This window comes from Lampetra planeri, chromosome 33, assembly GCF_965212315.1.
Source record: "Lampetra planeri chromosome 33, kcLamPlan1.2.h2, whole genome shotgun sequence".
NCBI lineage: Eukaryota > Metazoa > Chordata > Hyperoartia > Petromyzontiformes > Petromyzontidae > Lampetra > Lampetra planeri.
Window position 1 is genome coordinate 9,328,455 of NC_136139.1, and position 17,133 is coordinate 9,345,587.

Consider the following 17,133-nt stretch of genomic DNA (forward strand, 5'->3'; position numbering starts at 1 on the left):
GTGGCTGATCATTGTTTTAACACTGGGCTCACACGAAATAGAATTTTCCAAGACGAAGGTACTCTGCAAACCCACTGGCTATCATCAAAGATTTGTTCATGAAGCCATCTACATATATAAACACAGACACAACTTCAACCGAGAAGATGGGTACAAATTGAGCAATCATTAGAAGGACGTGATTAACCAGGTAAAGTCTTAACCTGCTGTGATGTTTCCATCCTTCCTGCGATTTTAGCTGACTCTTTGAGTTGCATTACTAGGTTGGATGTCTTTGTATTGACAGGCTGGATGTCCTACTCGTTCAGTCACCGATGCATTGATATACTAGGCAAGTCACCGATGCATTGACATACTAAGTTCGTACATTGACATGCTAATCTCTCACAATACAATGGCCACTTCCACAGCCTCAGGGAGACCATCTCTAGCCCCGCCCTCTTACCCTGAGGCTGCTCCCATCTCAGGCCTATATAAGACTTTGTTTCAGTAGCTTTCACTCACCCGAAAACGAGTGCTTGTGTTGCGATCGAAACGTCGTGATCTATTATCTTTCTATCTACGTGACTTTACCGAAAGACCCAAAGAGTATAATGCTAAGACATTTCTCCCCCCCCCAAGTCACGGCGTCACCAATCTACGCGCAACAAATACCAAGCATCTTCTTGGTTCTTTCGGTAAAGTCACGTAGAAGGGAAATAATAAAATAATAAAAATAAAACAATAAAATACAATTCTCACGACGTTTTGGCTACAACGCAAGCAGCCGTCCTCAGGTGAAGAACAGGTCTATCGGAAAGACAGCATCTGAATGAGCACCACCAAGCTTGGCAGCGTATATTTAAGCTGGGTTAACTATACGCGCTGCCAAGCTTGGTGGTGCTCATTCAGACGCTGTCTTTCTGACAGACCTGTTCTTCACCTGAGGACGGCTGCTTGCGTTGTGGCCAAAACGTCGTGAGAATTGTATTTTCTTATGTTTTATTTTTATTATTTTATTATTTCCCTTCTACGTGACTTTACCGAAAGAACCAAGAGGATGAATCCCTGCAGTCACGAAAGCTTTAAATCGAAAAATACCAAACAGACGCCATTCGCCACGAAATCATGGGCGACATTGTCTGTGCCAGGTCTAGGTGCAACCTTTGAGGGCACGCGAAGTTATCGAAGGCTCGCTGACAAAGGAAGTCGCGGGACACAAAGCTTAGGTGACCATGGGGTTGAGCCACTTGCAGTGACTTGGCGGATATATCAGCTGCGATGCCCACCTGCTGTAACAACTTGTGGGCCACAAAGTACGAGGCTGACATTTCCTTCCAACCCTGGGGAACCCTGTACAACTACCACCGTCTTCTCTCCCTCACCCACTCTCCTAATCTCACTCATCGCCAGAGGTCGCAACCGGGTACCCGATACCCGTACCCTACCCGATACCCGGCTACCCGTACCCGGCCGGATATGGGTACGGGTAGCCATTTGCGACTCTGGTGCGGCCGGGTACGGGTAGGCCGTGAGTCACTGGTGAGTAACCGTTTGTCACTCATTTCGGGTAGGGTACGGGTAGGGAACGACCCTGGTGCGGCCGGGTACGGGTACGGGTAAGGAATCAAAACCCGTTTGCAACCTCTGCTCATCGCTCACCCACCATCAACTGGGAGGAATTGAATACTAAGACGAGGGGACCGTCCGTTCTGTTACCTAAACCACTGACTTGCCCTTTGTCAAGCCACTGCTGGTTGAAGGACTCGCCACACTCAGTCGTGGGGGGAGGGGGGGGGGTTGTTTGACCATACTTCACCACGCTGGTCATTTGCGGGTTGCTGAAGGAAGGGGGGTGGCCCAGGTTTAGAAGGAAATGTCATCCGCATACTATGGGGCCCACAGGTCCCCTTGAAGAGTTCTCAGAAGTTACGTGATATCAGCTTCCGCGGGCCATCCTCGAACAGAGAGTTCCAAATGGATTATATTTATGACGCCGATAGCATAAATCTGGATAAAATTGGGTCGATGAACAATATAATGAATGTGTTGATTGCATTTTCACCGATACATAATCCTATTCGTAATCCATAACAGGTTGGCAAAGTTTATTAAGTGAACACTTTAAAAAACACAAAAAAACTAAACTCAATATGGTTTTAAACATCCAATATTATGCACTTATTTGTGTGTTTTTGTTTCCACAAGTCTGCCCGTGGCTGTCACCATTATTATTATTCACTTGGTATATATTTGGAAAGAAACTTCAGAGAGTGTGGGTAACACAGTAGCCAGAAAAAACACACAAAGTCAACACATTCGTCAATAACATTGCCTTAAAAATAAAAGGCGACGTTTTGGGCAATGACCCTTTAGAGCACATTTAGAGAGGGCCCGGTAGGCAGAGTGAGAGGTCAACAGGACTGTTGTCTGGGTCAGAGTTTCAGAAATGCAACGCTACCCCAAAACAGTTTACCTGGAAACCCTTTTGTCAATCCACTGCTGGATGAAGGCCTCTCCCACACCGTGTTGGGCATGCAGGTTATTTGACCATACTTCACCACGCTGGTCAGTGCAGGGTTGATGAACAGATGCATTTCACAAAGTGTAAACCCCCCCCCCCCCCCACAAACTGAATAAATAGAGTTAGGAGAATGCGAGCAATCTCTGAAGCTAAGCAGAGTTTACACCATTGGAACCTCATTTGCCAGTAAAAAAATATGATAATTGGTTTTTTACCCTATTTTAAAAAAGGTGTCAGTTTTGTTGCCAGATAAAAGGGTAAAAAATCAATTATCTAAGCAGAGTTGAACCTGGATAAGTGCCTGGGATGGGTGACCGTAATACATAAACAGGTATTATAGGCTGCAGCTGCTACGTGGGCTACGTCAATGTGTGTAGCAGATGACTTATGATATTGTACTATACGGCTGTGCTCCAACGGATGTGCTCCCCGCCTTCACTCGAATGACCAGCGTGGTGAAGTAAGGTCAAACAAACCCCACGACCAGCACGGCGTGAAGTCGGTGTTCATCCAGCAGTGGATAAGCAAAGGGTTGTACTATCACGACAGAACTGTACTACACGACGAAAGGCTGTAAAAAATACTTTAATGAAGCAGTTGAAAGTGCACCGGGCGCCATCTGCTGGATGGTGTGAACATTTGTGATTGTAAACCGTCTGAGATGTCAGATTTGGATTTAAAGCTTTCGTGACTGCAGGGATTCATTTTCTTGGTTCTTTCGGTAAAGTCACGTAGAAGGGAGAAATATTAAAAACATATATATTTTTAGTTTTTTTATATTTTTATTATTTTATTATTTTCCTTCTACGTGACTTTACCGAAAGAACCAAGAATATGTCATAGATTGTCAAGGATGTAATTATGTGATCGTCCACAGTGGTAGGGAAGGGTCACATAACTGTCAACCCCTTATCAGCGCGTATCTTATTACAGACGAATCCAGACCACGTTGGTCACCACGTGCCCTTATAAATCTCTGATTTGTTGTGTCTTTGAGCATCAGCGACAATTGTGTTACAAGTTGAAATAATTATAATTATGACAGTGACGTGAAATCGTGATGAGATGAATGATGATGTTGTGAGAGGCTGATGGATGAAGATGTGGGAAAGAGATGGACGGTAATTCAGGAGATTGAATTATGGTTTCGGTTGCCACCTGTCCTACGATTCCCAAGATTATCCTCTCTTTAAGGTGGCTGTGATTTGTTTACCTTTCCTATACGTTGCACTCATGCCATGTTTTTGTTCATCGTTTGATGTTGAAACGTTCTGACCTGCCCCTACTGGACATCTGTGAAAAAGAGCTTCATAGCTCATCAGATTCCTTCGATATAAATACATATTCTGATCTATCCAGTTTTTTTTCAGTTGTGTGTAGTTCTCCCCTCTTCTTGGTTCTTTCGGTAAAGTCACGTAGAAGGGAAATAATAAAATAATAAAAATAAAACATTATAAAATATCATTCTCACGACGTTTCGGCCACAACGCAAGCAGCCGTTCTCAGGTGAAGAACAGGTCTGTCGGAAAGACGTCTGAATTAAATCGAAATTTAGTTCTCCCCTCTTCAGGTATGCGGCAATTTGTCTTTCCATGATATGTCCCGTTTTATTTGTGCTGCAGATGTAGCAATCCTCCGGATGATGTGGGAGTGTTGGTGGATTGTGATGTGGTGGATGGATGTATATTGCTGTGAGCGTGTATCGTGATGTAGGTGATGAAGCGAACGTTTCAATGTGTCTCACACACATACAAGACGCATCACATTCTCAATCTGTGCTCCCTTTAATACATGTATTGTGTATAAAAACCCAGTTTTCAAAACAAAGAATGCAAAACTTATACCGGAAGTACAATGACAATTAAACACAGTTGTTGCTCGTTAGTCAATTATCCGATTCGCTGTCAACTATGAGAACACCTACCGACTTTGTACTTCTAAAACTCCTACCAGTTGGAAATACCGTAGTCACAATTTCCAAAGCTCCATCGCGCCATCTTGTGGGAAAAGACTCGTAATGCATGAATATACAACCGACAGACACGTACACAAACACTTGCTTATTATATTATTTGCATCAACATTATATTATCGTTTATTTACGCCAAAACGTAATTCACATCACTGCTGAAGTTCATCAGCAGAAAAAAACTGCTGAAGTCCATCAGCAGTTTTTCTTGCTGTGGTTGTCCAACCTGATGACGATTGCTTGTGTTGCCATCGAAACGTCGTGATCTATTATTTTTACACCTACGTGACTTTACCGAAAGAACCAACGAGTATGGATTCCTGCAGTCACGAAAGCTTCAAATTAAGATTATACAGTATTTCGCATCAACAAGCATCAGTCAAATTGCCAAGGCACATTGTTTTTTTCTGATACGTATGAAAACTATAGCTCCCGGTTGTACTTTCCAATTGGACCGCGTGCTGTTCTGCATGATGTCCGACGTTTTGTGTTCACCCCGACCACAACTGAAGAAGCTGGCCGCACGTGGAGCGAAACGTCAGATATCGTGCCGAATAAAACGTGGGAGGACCCGAAAACGCATAACAGAGCTTAGTTATTGCTGTTGTTGGCAATGCATGGATTCCTCACCACAATTTTCCTTACCCCGACCTCAAAAAAGACAAAGATCCTCCTGTATAGCCTTAACAGACCGTTTGGGGCAAGTGCTGCTAGCGAGCACCTATGAAGGCCAGCACGGCACACGAAGGGGTTGGATGGCCAGCTCCACGCCCGGCCGCCTTTGTCTCCCTAAGTGGCGATGTTTACACACCGCACCAGGTACTCATTTGAGGCTGAGTCGACCTAGGGGAGGCCCAGGACTGGTTGAAATATTCGTCACTGGTGTTGGCCATGAGCGGGAATCGAACTCCGGTTCGCCAGGTTGGTAGCGCGGCGCGCTTACCGCTGCACCACCGCTCCCCGCTGCACCACCGCTCCCCACACCCCGACCACAACAACTGACTTTCACGTGACCTCTCACCCTCGCCACCTGCCCCCATTCGGTAGAGGCCACATTCCCCCCATCTCACACCGTGGCGATGAAGATCATCCGCTCCGGCCGGAAGGTCCGAATCTTCCGGCTGAGCGACTGCGACACTCTTATGCGGATCCCACCGGGGGGCACGTTGAACCCCGCGGGGACTGTGGACCCGAGTTCGATTCCAGGCCGAGGTGACCCCAGCACCGGCTCGACACCGTTGCTGCCCCCTTCCGCGATTCGAGTCCCCGGAAACGATGCTGGGATCGTCGAGCGGTCATCGGCCACAGCCACCACCGCCGGGTCGCATTTCCCAACGCGAGTCCGATGCCTGTCCCAGGAGTTGTTGTTGATGTTGATGTTGTTATTGCCACTCAGCCTTGTGCCCCGATCCTCGCCGGGTCTTCTCTTGCGCCGGATCCGGACTGCTCCCTGGCGCCGCCACTGCCGCTCAGTGCTGTCGACGTCCGCGTCACTGTCCGACGTCGCTGGGAGCCACCTCTGCCGATACTTCTTCTGCTGCTGCTGCTGCCGCCGCCACTGCCGCAGCAGGAGTCTCGACTCACCGGTGGAGACCGGCCAGTCACCCTCACCCAACCGCTCACCACCCCGCTGCGTATCCTGGATAAACCTCTGCACCTCACCCACCCATTCACCCTCGATCGACCTCTGACCTTCATGCGCCCGCTCACCCTCCTCACACGCTTGCTTGCCCTCACCTGTCACCTCACCCTCGATCAGCCACCCACTCTCACACACCCGGTCACTCTCACATAGTCGCTCACCCTCACCCACCCGCTCACCTTGAGTCATACTCTGACCGTCACCCTTTCTCTGGCTCTCGCACAGAGGGCCGCCCAACCAACCGGTGAGCAGCTTCTGATGAGTGACGACTCCATCCCCGTGGGTGACCTGTGTGGATTTTTCGCCGGCTGTTGGATGACATTGAACCAACTCTGACCGCCGCGGTAGGTACAACCCATCGAATTTGCCAGTTCGGTTCGATTCCCCGTCCGGCGTCAAATCGCACTTGGGTCGCACAACTGAGACCGCCGCGGCTGAGCCATCGTTCGCGGGAGAAGCGGCGGCACCATTCGCAGTGGCTCCCGCCTTGCTGATGAGCATCGATTTGATGGAGTTGCGGCGTCTGCATCGCGACGGAACGGGGACGCCGCTCAGGACGAGTGAGTATCGTGCCGAGACCGCCGCTCGCCCAACCCCCACCTGCTCCTCGACCTCCTGAGACCCCAGCTCCGTGTCGTTCTCGCCCTGTAGAAGTTTGCGTCTCTCCGTTGGCGGTGACTCCGGGTTGCCGTACCTCGTTCGCCTCCTGTACTGCGCACTGCCCGCCACCCCGAGGCTGACTCGTGGACGGGATGATGGGTGCACATGTCCTTGCTGTTGATGATGATGATCATGCTGCTGCTGAGGTTGATCCTGCTGTTGTTGCTGCTGATGATCATGCTGCTGCTGATTATGATGTTGATGCTGATGCTGTGGCTGATGATGATTCTGCGGTTCATGCTGCTGATGCTTTTGCTGCAGATGCTGCTGCCGATGATGTTGTTGATGTTGCAGGAGCCCACGAATGTAGAAGATTGCTCGTTCCACGTTTATTTCTCGAGGCCGCGTCTCACGGGGACTCCCCAAGTTCAGGGTCCACATTTCCTGATGTTTTCCTGCATAAAATAAATTACGTTATGCCGAGTTTATATTATTCGCAGGTTAACCACAGTGCGTGCTCAGAATACCAGGCCAATTCAGGCATGGCCTACCCTGGTATACCAGGTTTTTTGTTATTAATACCTCCTCCCATTATTTCCATGAATACCAAAAGTTTTAAGATTTTGGTTTATTGTTTTAGTGCTCAACACGTGTTTTTTTATAATAAAACACATAAATTGTACCATATAACATTTAGGTATCAAGACATGTTATACAAACACATCTATTGAGAATGTCCTTTTTCTGGATGTGTGGTTGGCAGTGCGGATCCGAGGGGGTGGGGAGGGTGCATTGGAGACGATCGTCTCCACCCTTTCCCCTTGATACGCTGAATACTGCGATTTTATTCATATTTACCAGAATACATTGAAACTCTTGTTTTTCTTCTTGATTCTTTCGGTAAAGTCACGTAGAAGGGAAATAATAAATAATAATAAAATATAAAGTTTTTTATTATTTCCATTCTACGTGACTTTACCGAAAGAACCAAGAAGATGAATCCCTGCAGTCACGAAAGCTTTAAATCGAAAAATATTCTTGTTTTATGTATTAATTACATAATTACTTACAAAGCTTAATATATGCATATGCACTACCCCCCCCCCCCTTCCCCCCGCCTCGGGATGTTGGGGTGGTGGAGCAGTACTTTCTGGGCAGTACGTTTCAGCACAGGACTCATCGACTCATCTGGGACTGGCTGGCACGGGGAGTTTCCGCGCGGCGTGGAAACGCGGCTGGCTACGAATCAAGTCACAGAGTTGCCTCACTGTTCGCCGTTTAGATTTTAAAGTTGGGGAGTGCGATTCTTACGTAAACAAACAAAAAATTCCTACAATTTTTATTTATTCATTCATCACGCACAGTCGTCGAAGGACCGTTGAGCCAAACGTGTGACCTCTTGCGACAGCATCGGCGTAGACTTCACTCGGCTGCCATGCACCGGCGTCTCGAGTGATTTGTTTGATCCACGGATCACGGGGGGTGGGGGGAGGGGTGACGAGCACGTGGACGACGCTATTCCTTTGAGGGTCGCAGTCCACTTTGAACGTCAGAGCCGTTTTTTATGGGTTCCCCATAAAGCATGCGGCCCACGGTTATTCCCACCCCACGTTATGTCCGTGGGAATTTTTCCACCACCGACTCTGGACTGTAAATGGTAGATGAGCGACTACCTCAATGCTCATTTGAACAAGAGCATCACTTGCACCATATAACATGAAGGTATTAAGAAATTATTTATTTGTCGATATAAATTCTATGAGAATGTCCTCTGTCTGGATGTGTGGTGGACCTAAAAAATCACGCCACCCCTTCTGCATCATAGCAGCCTCACTCCACGCCACAAATGAAGGCGAGAGACGGAAGCGAGTCTGTTCTGTGGCCGACGTCAAAGATAAACATCTCGTACAGGATCCTACCATCGAACCGCACAGTTTCAACCTTCCACGCAGCCAACTGTCGACCATCAACCGAATCAGGACCGGGCATGGCCGATGCGGTCACCCCCGATGCGCAAAACGGCGCATCAAAGATTCGGCGGCCTGCGAGTGCGGCCACGATTCCCAAACCATCGACCCGCATCGTACAAACTCCGCTACTGCGGTCTTCAACTCCTGTGATGGAGGAATGGACGAGATCCACTCTACGTCTGAACACACAATTGAGTGGATAACAAATCTAAAATTACATTTTTAATCTGCTCCTATTAATCCAAAGGAAAGAAGGCCAGTTTGCCTTTTGACATATAATCTGGACACCTGTGAAAAAGAGCTTTGTAGCTCATCGGATTCTTCCCAGTCCAAACAAAGAAATTCTGATTCTGATAATCTGCCAATAATCTTCTCAGTCACCGTGAGTGCGTGCGATGAGATGGGATGTTGAATGTCGCACCTTCATTGCCACTCGCTGGGCCCTGCCGTTCCTCACCCAAGCTGTTAGGTTCAATTCCCGGTCCGGATCCCTCTCGGAGCCCCCCGCTTTCGGGAGTGATTACAATTTCGCAACCGCTGCTCCCGGAGCCCCCCGTGTCGCTGAGAGACGCAGAGCCGCTCTCGCTGGGCTCGTAGAATCCTGGGGTGAACGAAAACAAGGAGGGAAAACTCATGCACACGCATGGAAGTCCTGTACCGTTTCCCAACCAACACGTGTGCCCGTAACGTGCGTGGCACCTGAGCGATGTGGTTGAGCGGTGTACAGGTGAGTGGGGTGACACTGCGAGTGACTCTACTCACCCGAGCTGGGTCTGGATAAGTCGCCGCTGATGATACCCTCACCGAATCGACCCCTGAAGTCGAGGGGACCCCATCCCACAGGGAGAAGGGGGGTCCAAGCGTCATCCCCTCGGTCCTGCCAAAGTCACCATCGCATCGTACATCATCACCATACATCACGTCCACACATCATTACGTCATTCCATGAACACATCGCTACATATGACAGCACTACATCACCGATGTATCATCTGAATGTGTTTATTGTCCATGTATCTCTCCGTCAGCCTCTCTGTCAGAGTGTTCACGTCTCTGCGTCCTTGTGTCCTCGTTTCTGTCTGGCAATCGGTATGTCTGTGTTTGTACGTCTCTCTCGCTTGTCGCAGCGTGGACGGCACCCTCGTGTTCACCTTCTGAAGCGCTCGCTCGTCACCGTGGCGTGCGCGTTGACCACCACCACGTGACTTTTCTTTCGTGTTGTGCGCGGTGCTTTTAGCGCCACAGCGCGTGGATTTGTAGCGTTTATTTTCATTTGTTTGCTGGTGACTGTGTATTTCATATCGAAATCGCCTCCAGTGCTGTTGCTGCTGCTGGCGGCAATAAAAGTTGTTGAAAAGTCAAAAGTCTATTGTCGTGGATACGTCTATCAGTCAGTGGGTCTGCCCGTCTGTCTACAATCATCTATCCCGTAACCACGCGACACTCACCCGCTCTCTCTCGCGTCGCTCCGAGCCCGGGTCGGGTTCCCCCTCGCCGTCGCCACTCCTCTGCTCGCCGACCCCATGGGTCGCCCTCATCCCCAGCGCCCTCGACACCCCCAGGACCCCCAGCACCAGCTGCCTCTGCCGCTCGTGCCGGGTGCAGAGCGGGGACCCCCCGGGGTCCGTGACAGGGACACGGAGAGATGCCTCCATCACTGGGGACATTGGAGTGATGGTGATTGTATCGGTGGTGGTGGTGGTGGTATTAGTGCTGGTAAATGATTGATGATGATTGATGATGTTGGCGATAGTGCTGAAAGTAGTTTTGGTTGCGGTTTAAACATTAATGTATTTATGATTGTGGGAGATTTGGCGATGGTGGTGGTGATAGTGATGGTGAAGATAGCGGTGTGTGTGGCGAGCGTGATGGTGATGATGTCGGTATTAATACTGATGTCAAGATTGACCGATTATTGTCCTGGTGGTGGTGATGATGTTGATGATGGTAGTGATGGTATTGATGATGGTATGGCTGCTGGTGATGGTAGCGATGGTATGAATGATGGTGCTGATAATGATTGTGCTAATGATGGTGCTGATGATAGCAGTGATAGCATAGTTGAAAATGCTGGTTATGGTAGTGACGGTATTGATGGTGATGATGATGATGGTGCTACTGCTGATGATGATGGTGGTTGTTCTAATAATAGCAGTGATGGTATGGCTGATGGTGCTGACGATGGTGCTGATTATAGTGCAGCGTTCCACGTAACCGCGGTGCCGCACGTGCTTATACGTGCGCTCCTCGTTACCCGATTGGCCAGCGGTAATTGAGGGCGTAGCCACGTGACCAAGTGTAAACATTCCACGAGCCCCCGGTGAACATTCAGTTCAGGCCAAATTGCACAATGGAATGATGGGTCACGCGCCATCATTATCACTACACTAGTCATTATCACTACCACCAACATCGTTATCGTTACTACACGTAATTACATCACTATCAACATCATCAGTGCCACTACTATAATCATAATCACCACCACCACCGTCATCATCACCATGACATCAACAATATAAACACCAACAATAAACAATACCTTCGTTATAATCACTCAATCATCGCCACTAGCCTCATCGCAGTCATCGTCTTCATTAACGCGACCACCGTTATCACCATTGTCATCACCACCGGCATCAATCATTACCAACCCCACCATCACCAGCATCATTAACAGCGCTCAACTTATCCTTACCACCAACACTGCCACCGTCATCAGAAGCCAATAACACAGTGTTATAATCGACCACCGTAATCGTCACGACCATCGGGGGCATCAATGAATTAAGAAACGCAAGCAAACATGATTAATGCCGTTTTAGTAATTGCACACGTACACACACACACGCGCGCGTGCACACGGCACAATAGCAGCGTCTGCAGCGCCATTAACACGGGATTAAATCCCAGGTGAAGTCCCAAATATTTGTCCACCCCTCTTCGCTGATCCTCTACGTCCGTGCCTTGATCCATCAGGGCTCAACGCCTCTGGACACGCGTTCTGCCGTCGTGAGCTGATTACTTTGGCCGCGTAACGAGGAGGAGATGAGGATGGTAAAGAGAAGGTAAAGGAGGTGGAGTTGAACGGAAATGAATACGAGGATGAGGGGAGGAGGTAGAAGAAAAGAATAAGTGTGGGTGGGTGGGGTAATGATGAGGAGAGTGGGTGGAGTGAGATGAATATGAGGATGAGCAGAAGAGGTGGAAGAGAATAGAGGAGGAGGAGGGAGACAATGAGGAGAGAGATGAGGATGAGAAACAGGAGGCGGAGGGAGGTGGATATGAGCATGACGAGAGAAGGAAGGGATGGGAAAATGAAAAGGAAAATAAGTGGGGGGTGGGGGGGAGGATGAGCAGAAGGATGATTATGATGACGATGATGACAAAGGAATGTGCAGATGAGGAAGATGATGAGTGGGGGAGATGAGGAGGAGTGGAATTGGCACGGTGCTGCCACTCGCTCTCACCTCCCACTGGACTCTAATCTCGGAACACTTCTCTCGCCTGCACGACACATCTCGCACGGAGCGGCCAATACACATCCAGCACCGCACCTGCCAGGGCCCCCTACGTCAGCCACTCATTCGTGGATATCAAATCAATTATATCAAACCCCCCTCCCCTCGCCCGTCTCTTGACGTGAATTTGAGATGTTTCTTCAGGCCATCAGCCTACATGGGCTTGCCCGACCAATGATATCCACATTTAACGCGTGCAGGCTTCAGGGCCAGATCACGTTCAGTAAAATGTGTGTCGTACACCCTTCTGCATCCAACGCAGCCAATGAATTAAAAAATGTATTACATGAACAACCAGTTTCGAGTGGAGGCGAGTGGTACGGCACGCAGTTACTACAGCGATCTGACACCGAAAGATAGATTATGAATGTTATCCGCATTATTTGGTGATGCTGCAACTGCTGCTTATGCTGCGTTGGGAGTGATGCACAAGCACAATTTAACAACAAAAACGAATCTATCGGGTTGACTGTCATGTGCGGTGAAAATGTGACTTTACCGAAAAAAACCTAAGAATATAAAGTGGCAGGACGGTTGGGAAAATGCATTTTCCCTCTTGTGTGGGAACAAGGGTTTACTTAGAAGTTAATCTCAGAGGTAGCAACAAACGCAACACATTCGTTAACAACGCTATGACATTAAAGTAAAACATATATGATAGGCGACGTTTGGCAATGGTCCTTATTCATAGCACATAAAACCCATTTTAAGTTATAAAGCCCCCCTTAAACAATCGTTCTCAGGGCGCTATGCATGGAAAGGCGGAAATATTTTAGCATCAACCAAGGAAATAATAAGCGAGAAAGGCATTTTAAAATAATTAAATAGCAAAAGCCGTTTTAAACATATAACAGAGTTTAGCTGCCGCAATTACAAAAGGCAACGATCACCCCCCCCCCCCCAAGTGTGTAGCCGAGACTGTGGGACAGTGAGCAATTCACAATCTGACGATCTGAATGATCAAAGCAGGCAGGTGTCAAAGCTGGCAAAACTGCGGACAAAGTTTCAGCATCCACGCCCTGCTGATGCAAAGTTTCGTCGTACATGTTATGTATATCGTTTATTGTTAAATTTGAATCACAGTTCCTATGATCACTCTTGCGTTGCTTGTATAGCTTTATTTTGGCGATTTCGAAAACGTTTTGGTTTAGCCATATTTGTTTGTTGTAGTACAGCGTTAGACTGATAACTTTAATCTAAATTGTCTTATGGTTGTTATTGTTTCACTTGTATCCCATTGGGGTTTTTGCACAGAGCATTGATATACGGTGCTTTTCTGGAAAACTTTGCTGTTTTTTCCTGGATGTTTCTGTTGCGCGTCGTCACTTTAAGATGCTTCTTGTTCATGTTTTTTTTGTTGCGGGTGCACCCGAGTCAAGAGCCGCATGGCTCACAGGGTTATTCCTAATTAATGAAACTGAAATGATGAGCCTCGGAAACTCTAAAGCGGTTCTAGATTTGAAGCTTTCGTGACTGGGGCACTGACCCCCCCCACCCCTATAACTGCCCCCCCCCCCCTCCCAATTCTTCGCTTGTGTCGACTGAAGCAGGTGGCACGTGACCAGCAGCCACAGCCACGGCGAGAAGTCATCCTGGACGTGGTGTGCTGTGTGCCGAAATATACCGCAGCTTGGCCAAGCCAAACGGACCTGGCTGAGATTAAGGCCCTCTTGCATCACCCACCCCCCCACACCAAACCACTGGCCCACGCCACCCATCCAAGCCGTATAGCCCGAACACGCAAGACGCCTGTTCAACGAAGTCCCCTGCTCTAGATAACAGCTGTTGTAAGCGTGCGCTGCGTTATACGAAGCTTTGTGTGTTTGCCTGGAGTCTGTTTCCTGTTTGTGTTTTCTTTTGCCCCCCCCAACCACCCCCGAGAGAGAAGCACAAACATCGACGTGTTCCAAACGACACGGACCCCTGCCAACTTTCTCACGGGACCAGTTTTCCTTGGGCTCTCGTCTCAGCTGGAGGTCCCGCGCCGTTCGTCACTGACTGTGTCTATGTGTGTGTCTGTGTGTGTCTGTCTGTATGCTATGAACCCGGCGAGCCGGGTTCGATTCCCGCTCACGGCCAACATCAGTGACGATTATCTGAACCGGTCCCGGGCCTCCCCTAGGTCGACTCAGCCTCAAATGAGTACCTGGTGCGGTGTGTAAACATGCCACTCAGGAGCCAAAGGCGGTCGGGCGTGGTGCTGGCCACTCACCCCCTCGTGTACCGTTCTGGCCTTCATAGGTGCTCGCTAACAGCACTTGCCCCTATAGTCTATTAAGGCTATACGGGAGATCTTTGATCGTTGTGTCTGTATGTGTGTCTGGTGGGGAGCTGCGCTACGAACCTGGCAACCCGGGTTCGATTTCCGCTCACGGCCAACATCAGTGACGATTATCTGAACCGGTCCCGGGCCTCCCCTAGGTCGACTCTGCCTCAAATGAGTACCTAGTGCGGTGTGTAAACATCGCCACTGGGGAGACAAAAGCGGTCGGGCGTGGTGCTGGCCATTATTAGGTGCTCTCTAACAACATTTTCCCCAACAGACTGCGAAGGCGATACGGGAGATCTTTGTCTCTGTATGTTTGTGTTAATTAAATTTGCTTAATCATTGTCATTCATCAGTCGAAATCGATTCACTGCTGGATGTATTGATAGAAGGCCTCATCTAACCATCGCCATATCCAACGGTACCGCGAGATAGTAATCCATCAAGAGCTGATTCCAATGGCTTCGTCTCTGTGGTTGTACGTTCTCTCCGCCGTGTTCACTCCTTTGGCTGCAACTCTGTTGCTAGTCTCGACCACGGGCAATCGTGCGTCGTCCAGTGATGCGTCCTGCCCAACCCCGCTTTGCGTTTCTGAATGCATGTGGAACTTTGATTTAAAGCTTTCGTGACTACAGGAATTCATATTATTGGTTCTTTAGGTAAAGTCACGTAGAAGTGAAATAATAAAATAATAAAAATATAAAACAATACAAAATTCTCACGACGTTTCGACTGCAACACAAGCAATCATCATCAGGTGTGAAATATTGTTATGGATTTCACACCTGATGACGATTTCTTGTGTTGCAGACGAAACGTCGTAAAACAATTTTATTTTTTATATTTATTTTATTTTATTATGTCCCTTCTACGTGACTTTACCAAAAGAACCAAGAACATGTTGAATTTATTTCGCTGTGTGCCCATGTGTGTGTCTCTCTCTGTTTGTCTCTGTGTGAGTCTCTCTCTCGCTCTCTGCTTGTGTGTCTGTCTGTGTGTCTCCGTGTCTGTGTGTTGTCTCTCTCTCAAATTTAGCAATCGTTGGAAGAATGTATTCAACCAGGTGGGGTGTTGACTGTTGTGTTGGTCGAATCTCTGTGTTGTATTGCATTATATTTCCAAGTTTACTATGTTTGTTGTCTCATTCATTTGTACCTGGTGATGGTTGCTTGTGCTGCAATCGAAACGTCGTATTCTATTATTATTTAATTTAATTTCTACGTGACTTTACCGAAAGAACCAAAGAGTGATTTCGCCAACCGCGCTAATCGGAGGGGCGGGGGAAGGAGTTTTCAATCTCGATTTAAGCCAAACCGATAGATTCGTTCTCAGAGTTGGAATTTAACCAGATTAAGTGTAGACACGAAACCTAATGCGATGGTTTATTTGTGCAGGCGTTGATCATCGGGATGAGACCGCGAGCCCACTACACTTGAAAAGGCGATTTGATCACGGGCAGTGGCTGAAACCTCGACTCGAACGCAGGATCTAAGCGGTGCCGGATCAGCACTCCGACCTCTGAGCCACCCGGCCTCCTCAACGATTACACTGGTCAACAAACTTTTTCTGGCATAAGGTATTCCAACGGGTTTAAGGTAATTTTGGGGTGCTGATTCCAAATCTGGCATCAGTTTTTGTCTATCACATCAGGTTTTTGAGATATCAAATATTGCATTTTCAATAAAAACTGCAGAAGAAAAATATTAAATAAATGTGGATATCTACATAAAATGATATTATAAACACACTATCCTAAAAATACAGCACCATATTTTAACACTAAAGCAGTCACTGACTCGCAACAACTTGCAATCATAAGTGACAGAGTTAATTTCGGGTAAAATCAATGAAAATGGGGTATGCCGATAGCATAAAAATGATGTGATAAAGCAAATCTGAGATCAGATTTGCAATCAGCACCCTGAAATTAGTCTAAAACAGCTGCAAAAGTCCAAGCCAGAATTTTGTTTTTTGTTGACCAGTGTTATAAATATTTGACACACACGATTCGATGCCCCATATATCTGTGCGCGTACAAAGCTCGTTGTGTTTATTTGTCAGCGAATCTATGCACTGTGACATGCCTTTACGCAAAGCGATTAAGAATATCTCAGATAAGCCGTTAGACGTGACGCGTTCTCCTTTGCGTCGGTGATTGAATGAAAGTATGATTGTATGTATGTATGATTGTATGAATGTACGTATGATTGAATGAATGTATGATTGTATGTATGTATGATTGTATGTATGATTGAATGTATGTATGATTGAATGTATGTATGATTGTATGTATGATTGTATGTATGTATGATTGTATGTATGATTGAATGTATGTATGATTGAATGTATGTATGATTGTATGTATGATTGTATGAATGTATGATTGAATGTATGTATGATTGTATGTATGTATGTATGATTGTATGTATGTATGATTGTATGTATGTTGAACGTCTTTCCCCTTACTATGATCGAATCGTGATCGAACCACAGCAGTCGGTCCACGTCGCAGTGCAACGCTTCTACAACGCATCACGCGACTCCGCAGACGACACCGCGAGTCGGTCCCACGCCGCCGCCGATCACGTGACCCGCAGTCAACCCACGCGGGACGCACCGGAGACTCCGAACCCACGAGCGCGGTGCTCTCTTCATTGCAGGG

At 47.7% G+C, this 17,133-nt stretch overlaps 1 protein-coding gene across 1 annotated transcript; it reads right to left on the minus strand.

The window, feature by feature from the left end:
• Window positions 1-4,267: 4,267 nt before the first annotated feature.
• LOC144729765 (uncharacterized) lies at window positions 4,268-10,960 on the minus strand. The gene is made up of 4 exons (XM_078610238.1): window positions 10,133-10,960; window positions 9,447-9,561; window positions 9,106-9,285; window positions 4,268-7,169 (listed from the first exon to the last, which is right to left on the minus strand). The coding sequence occupies exons 1-4, from the start codon at window positions 10,349-10,351 to the stop codon at window positions 5,539-5,541; spliced, it is 2,145 nt and encodes a 714-aa protein (XP_078466364.1). The 5' UTR covers window positions 10,352-10,960; the 3' UTR covers window positions 4,268-5,538.
• Between the last annotated feature and the right edge of the window lie 6,173 nt (window positions 10,961-17,133).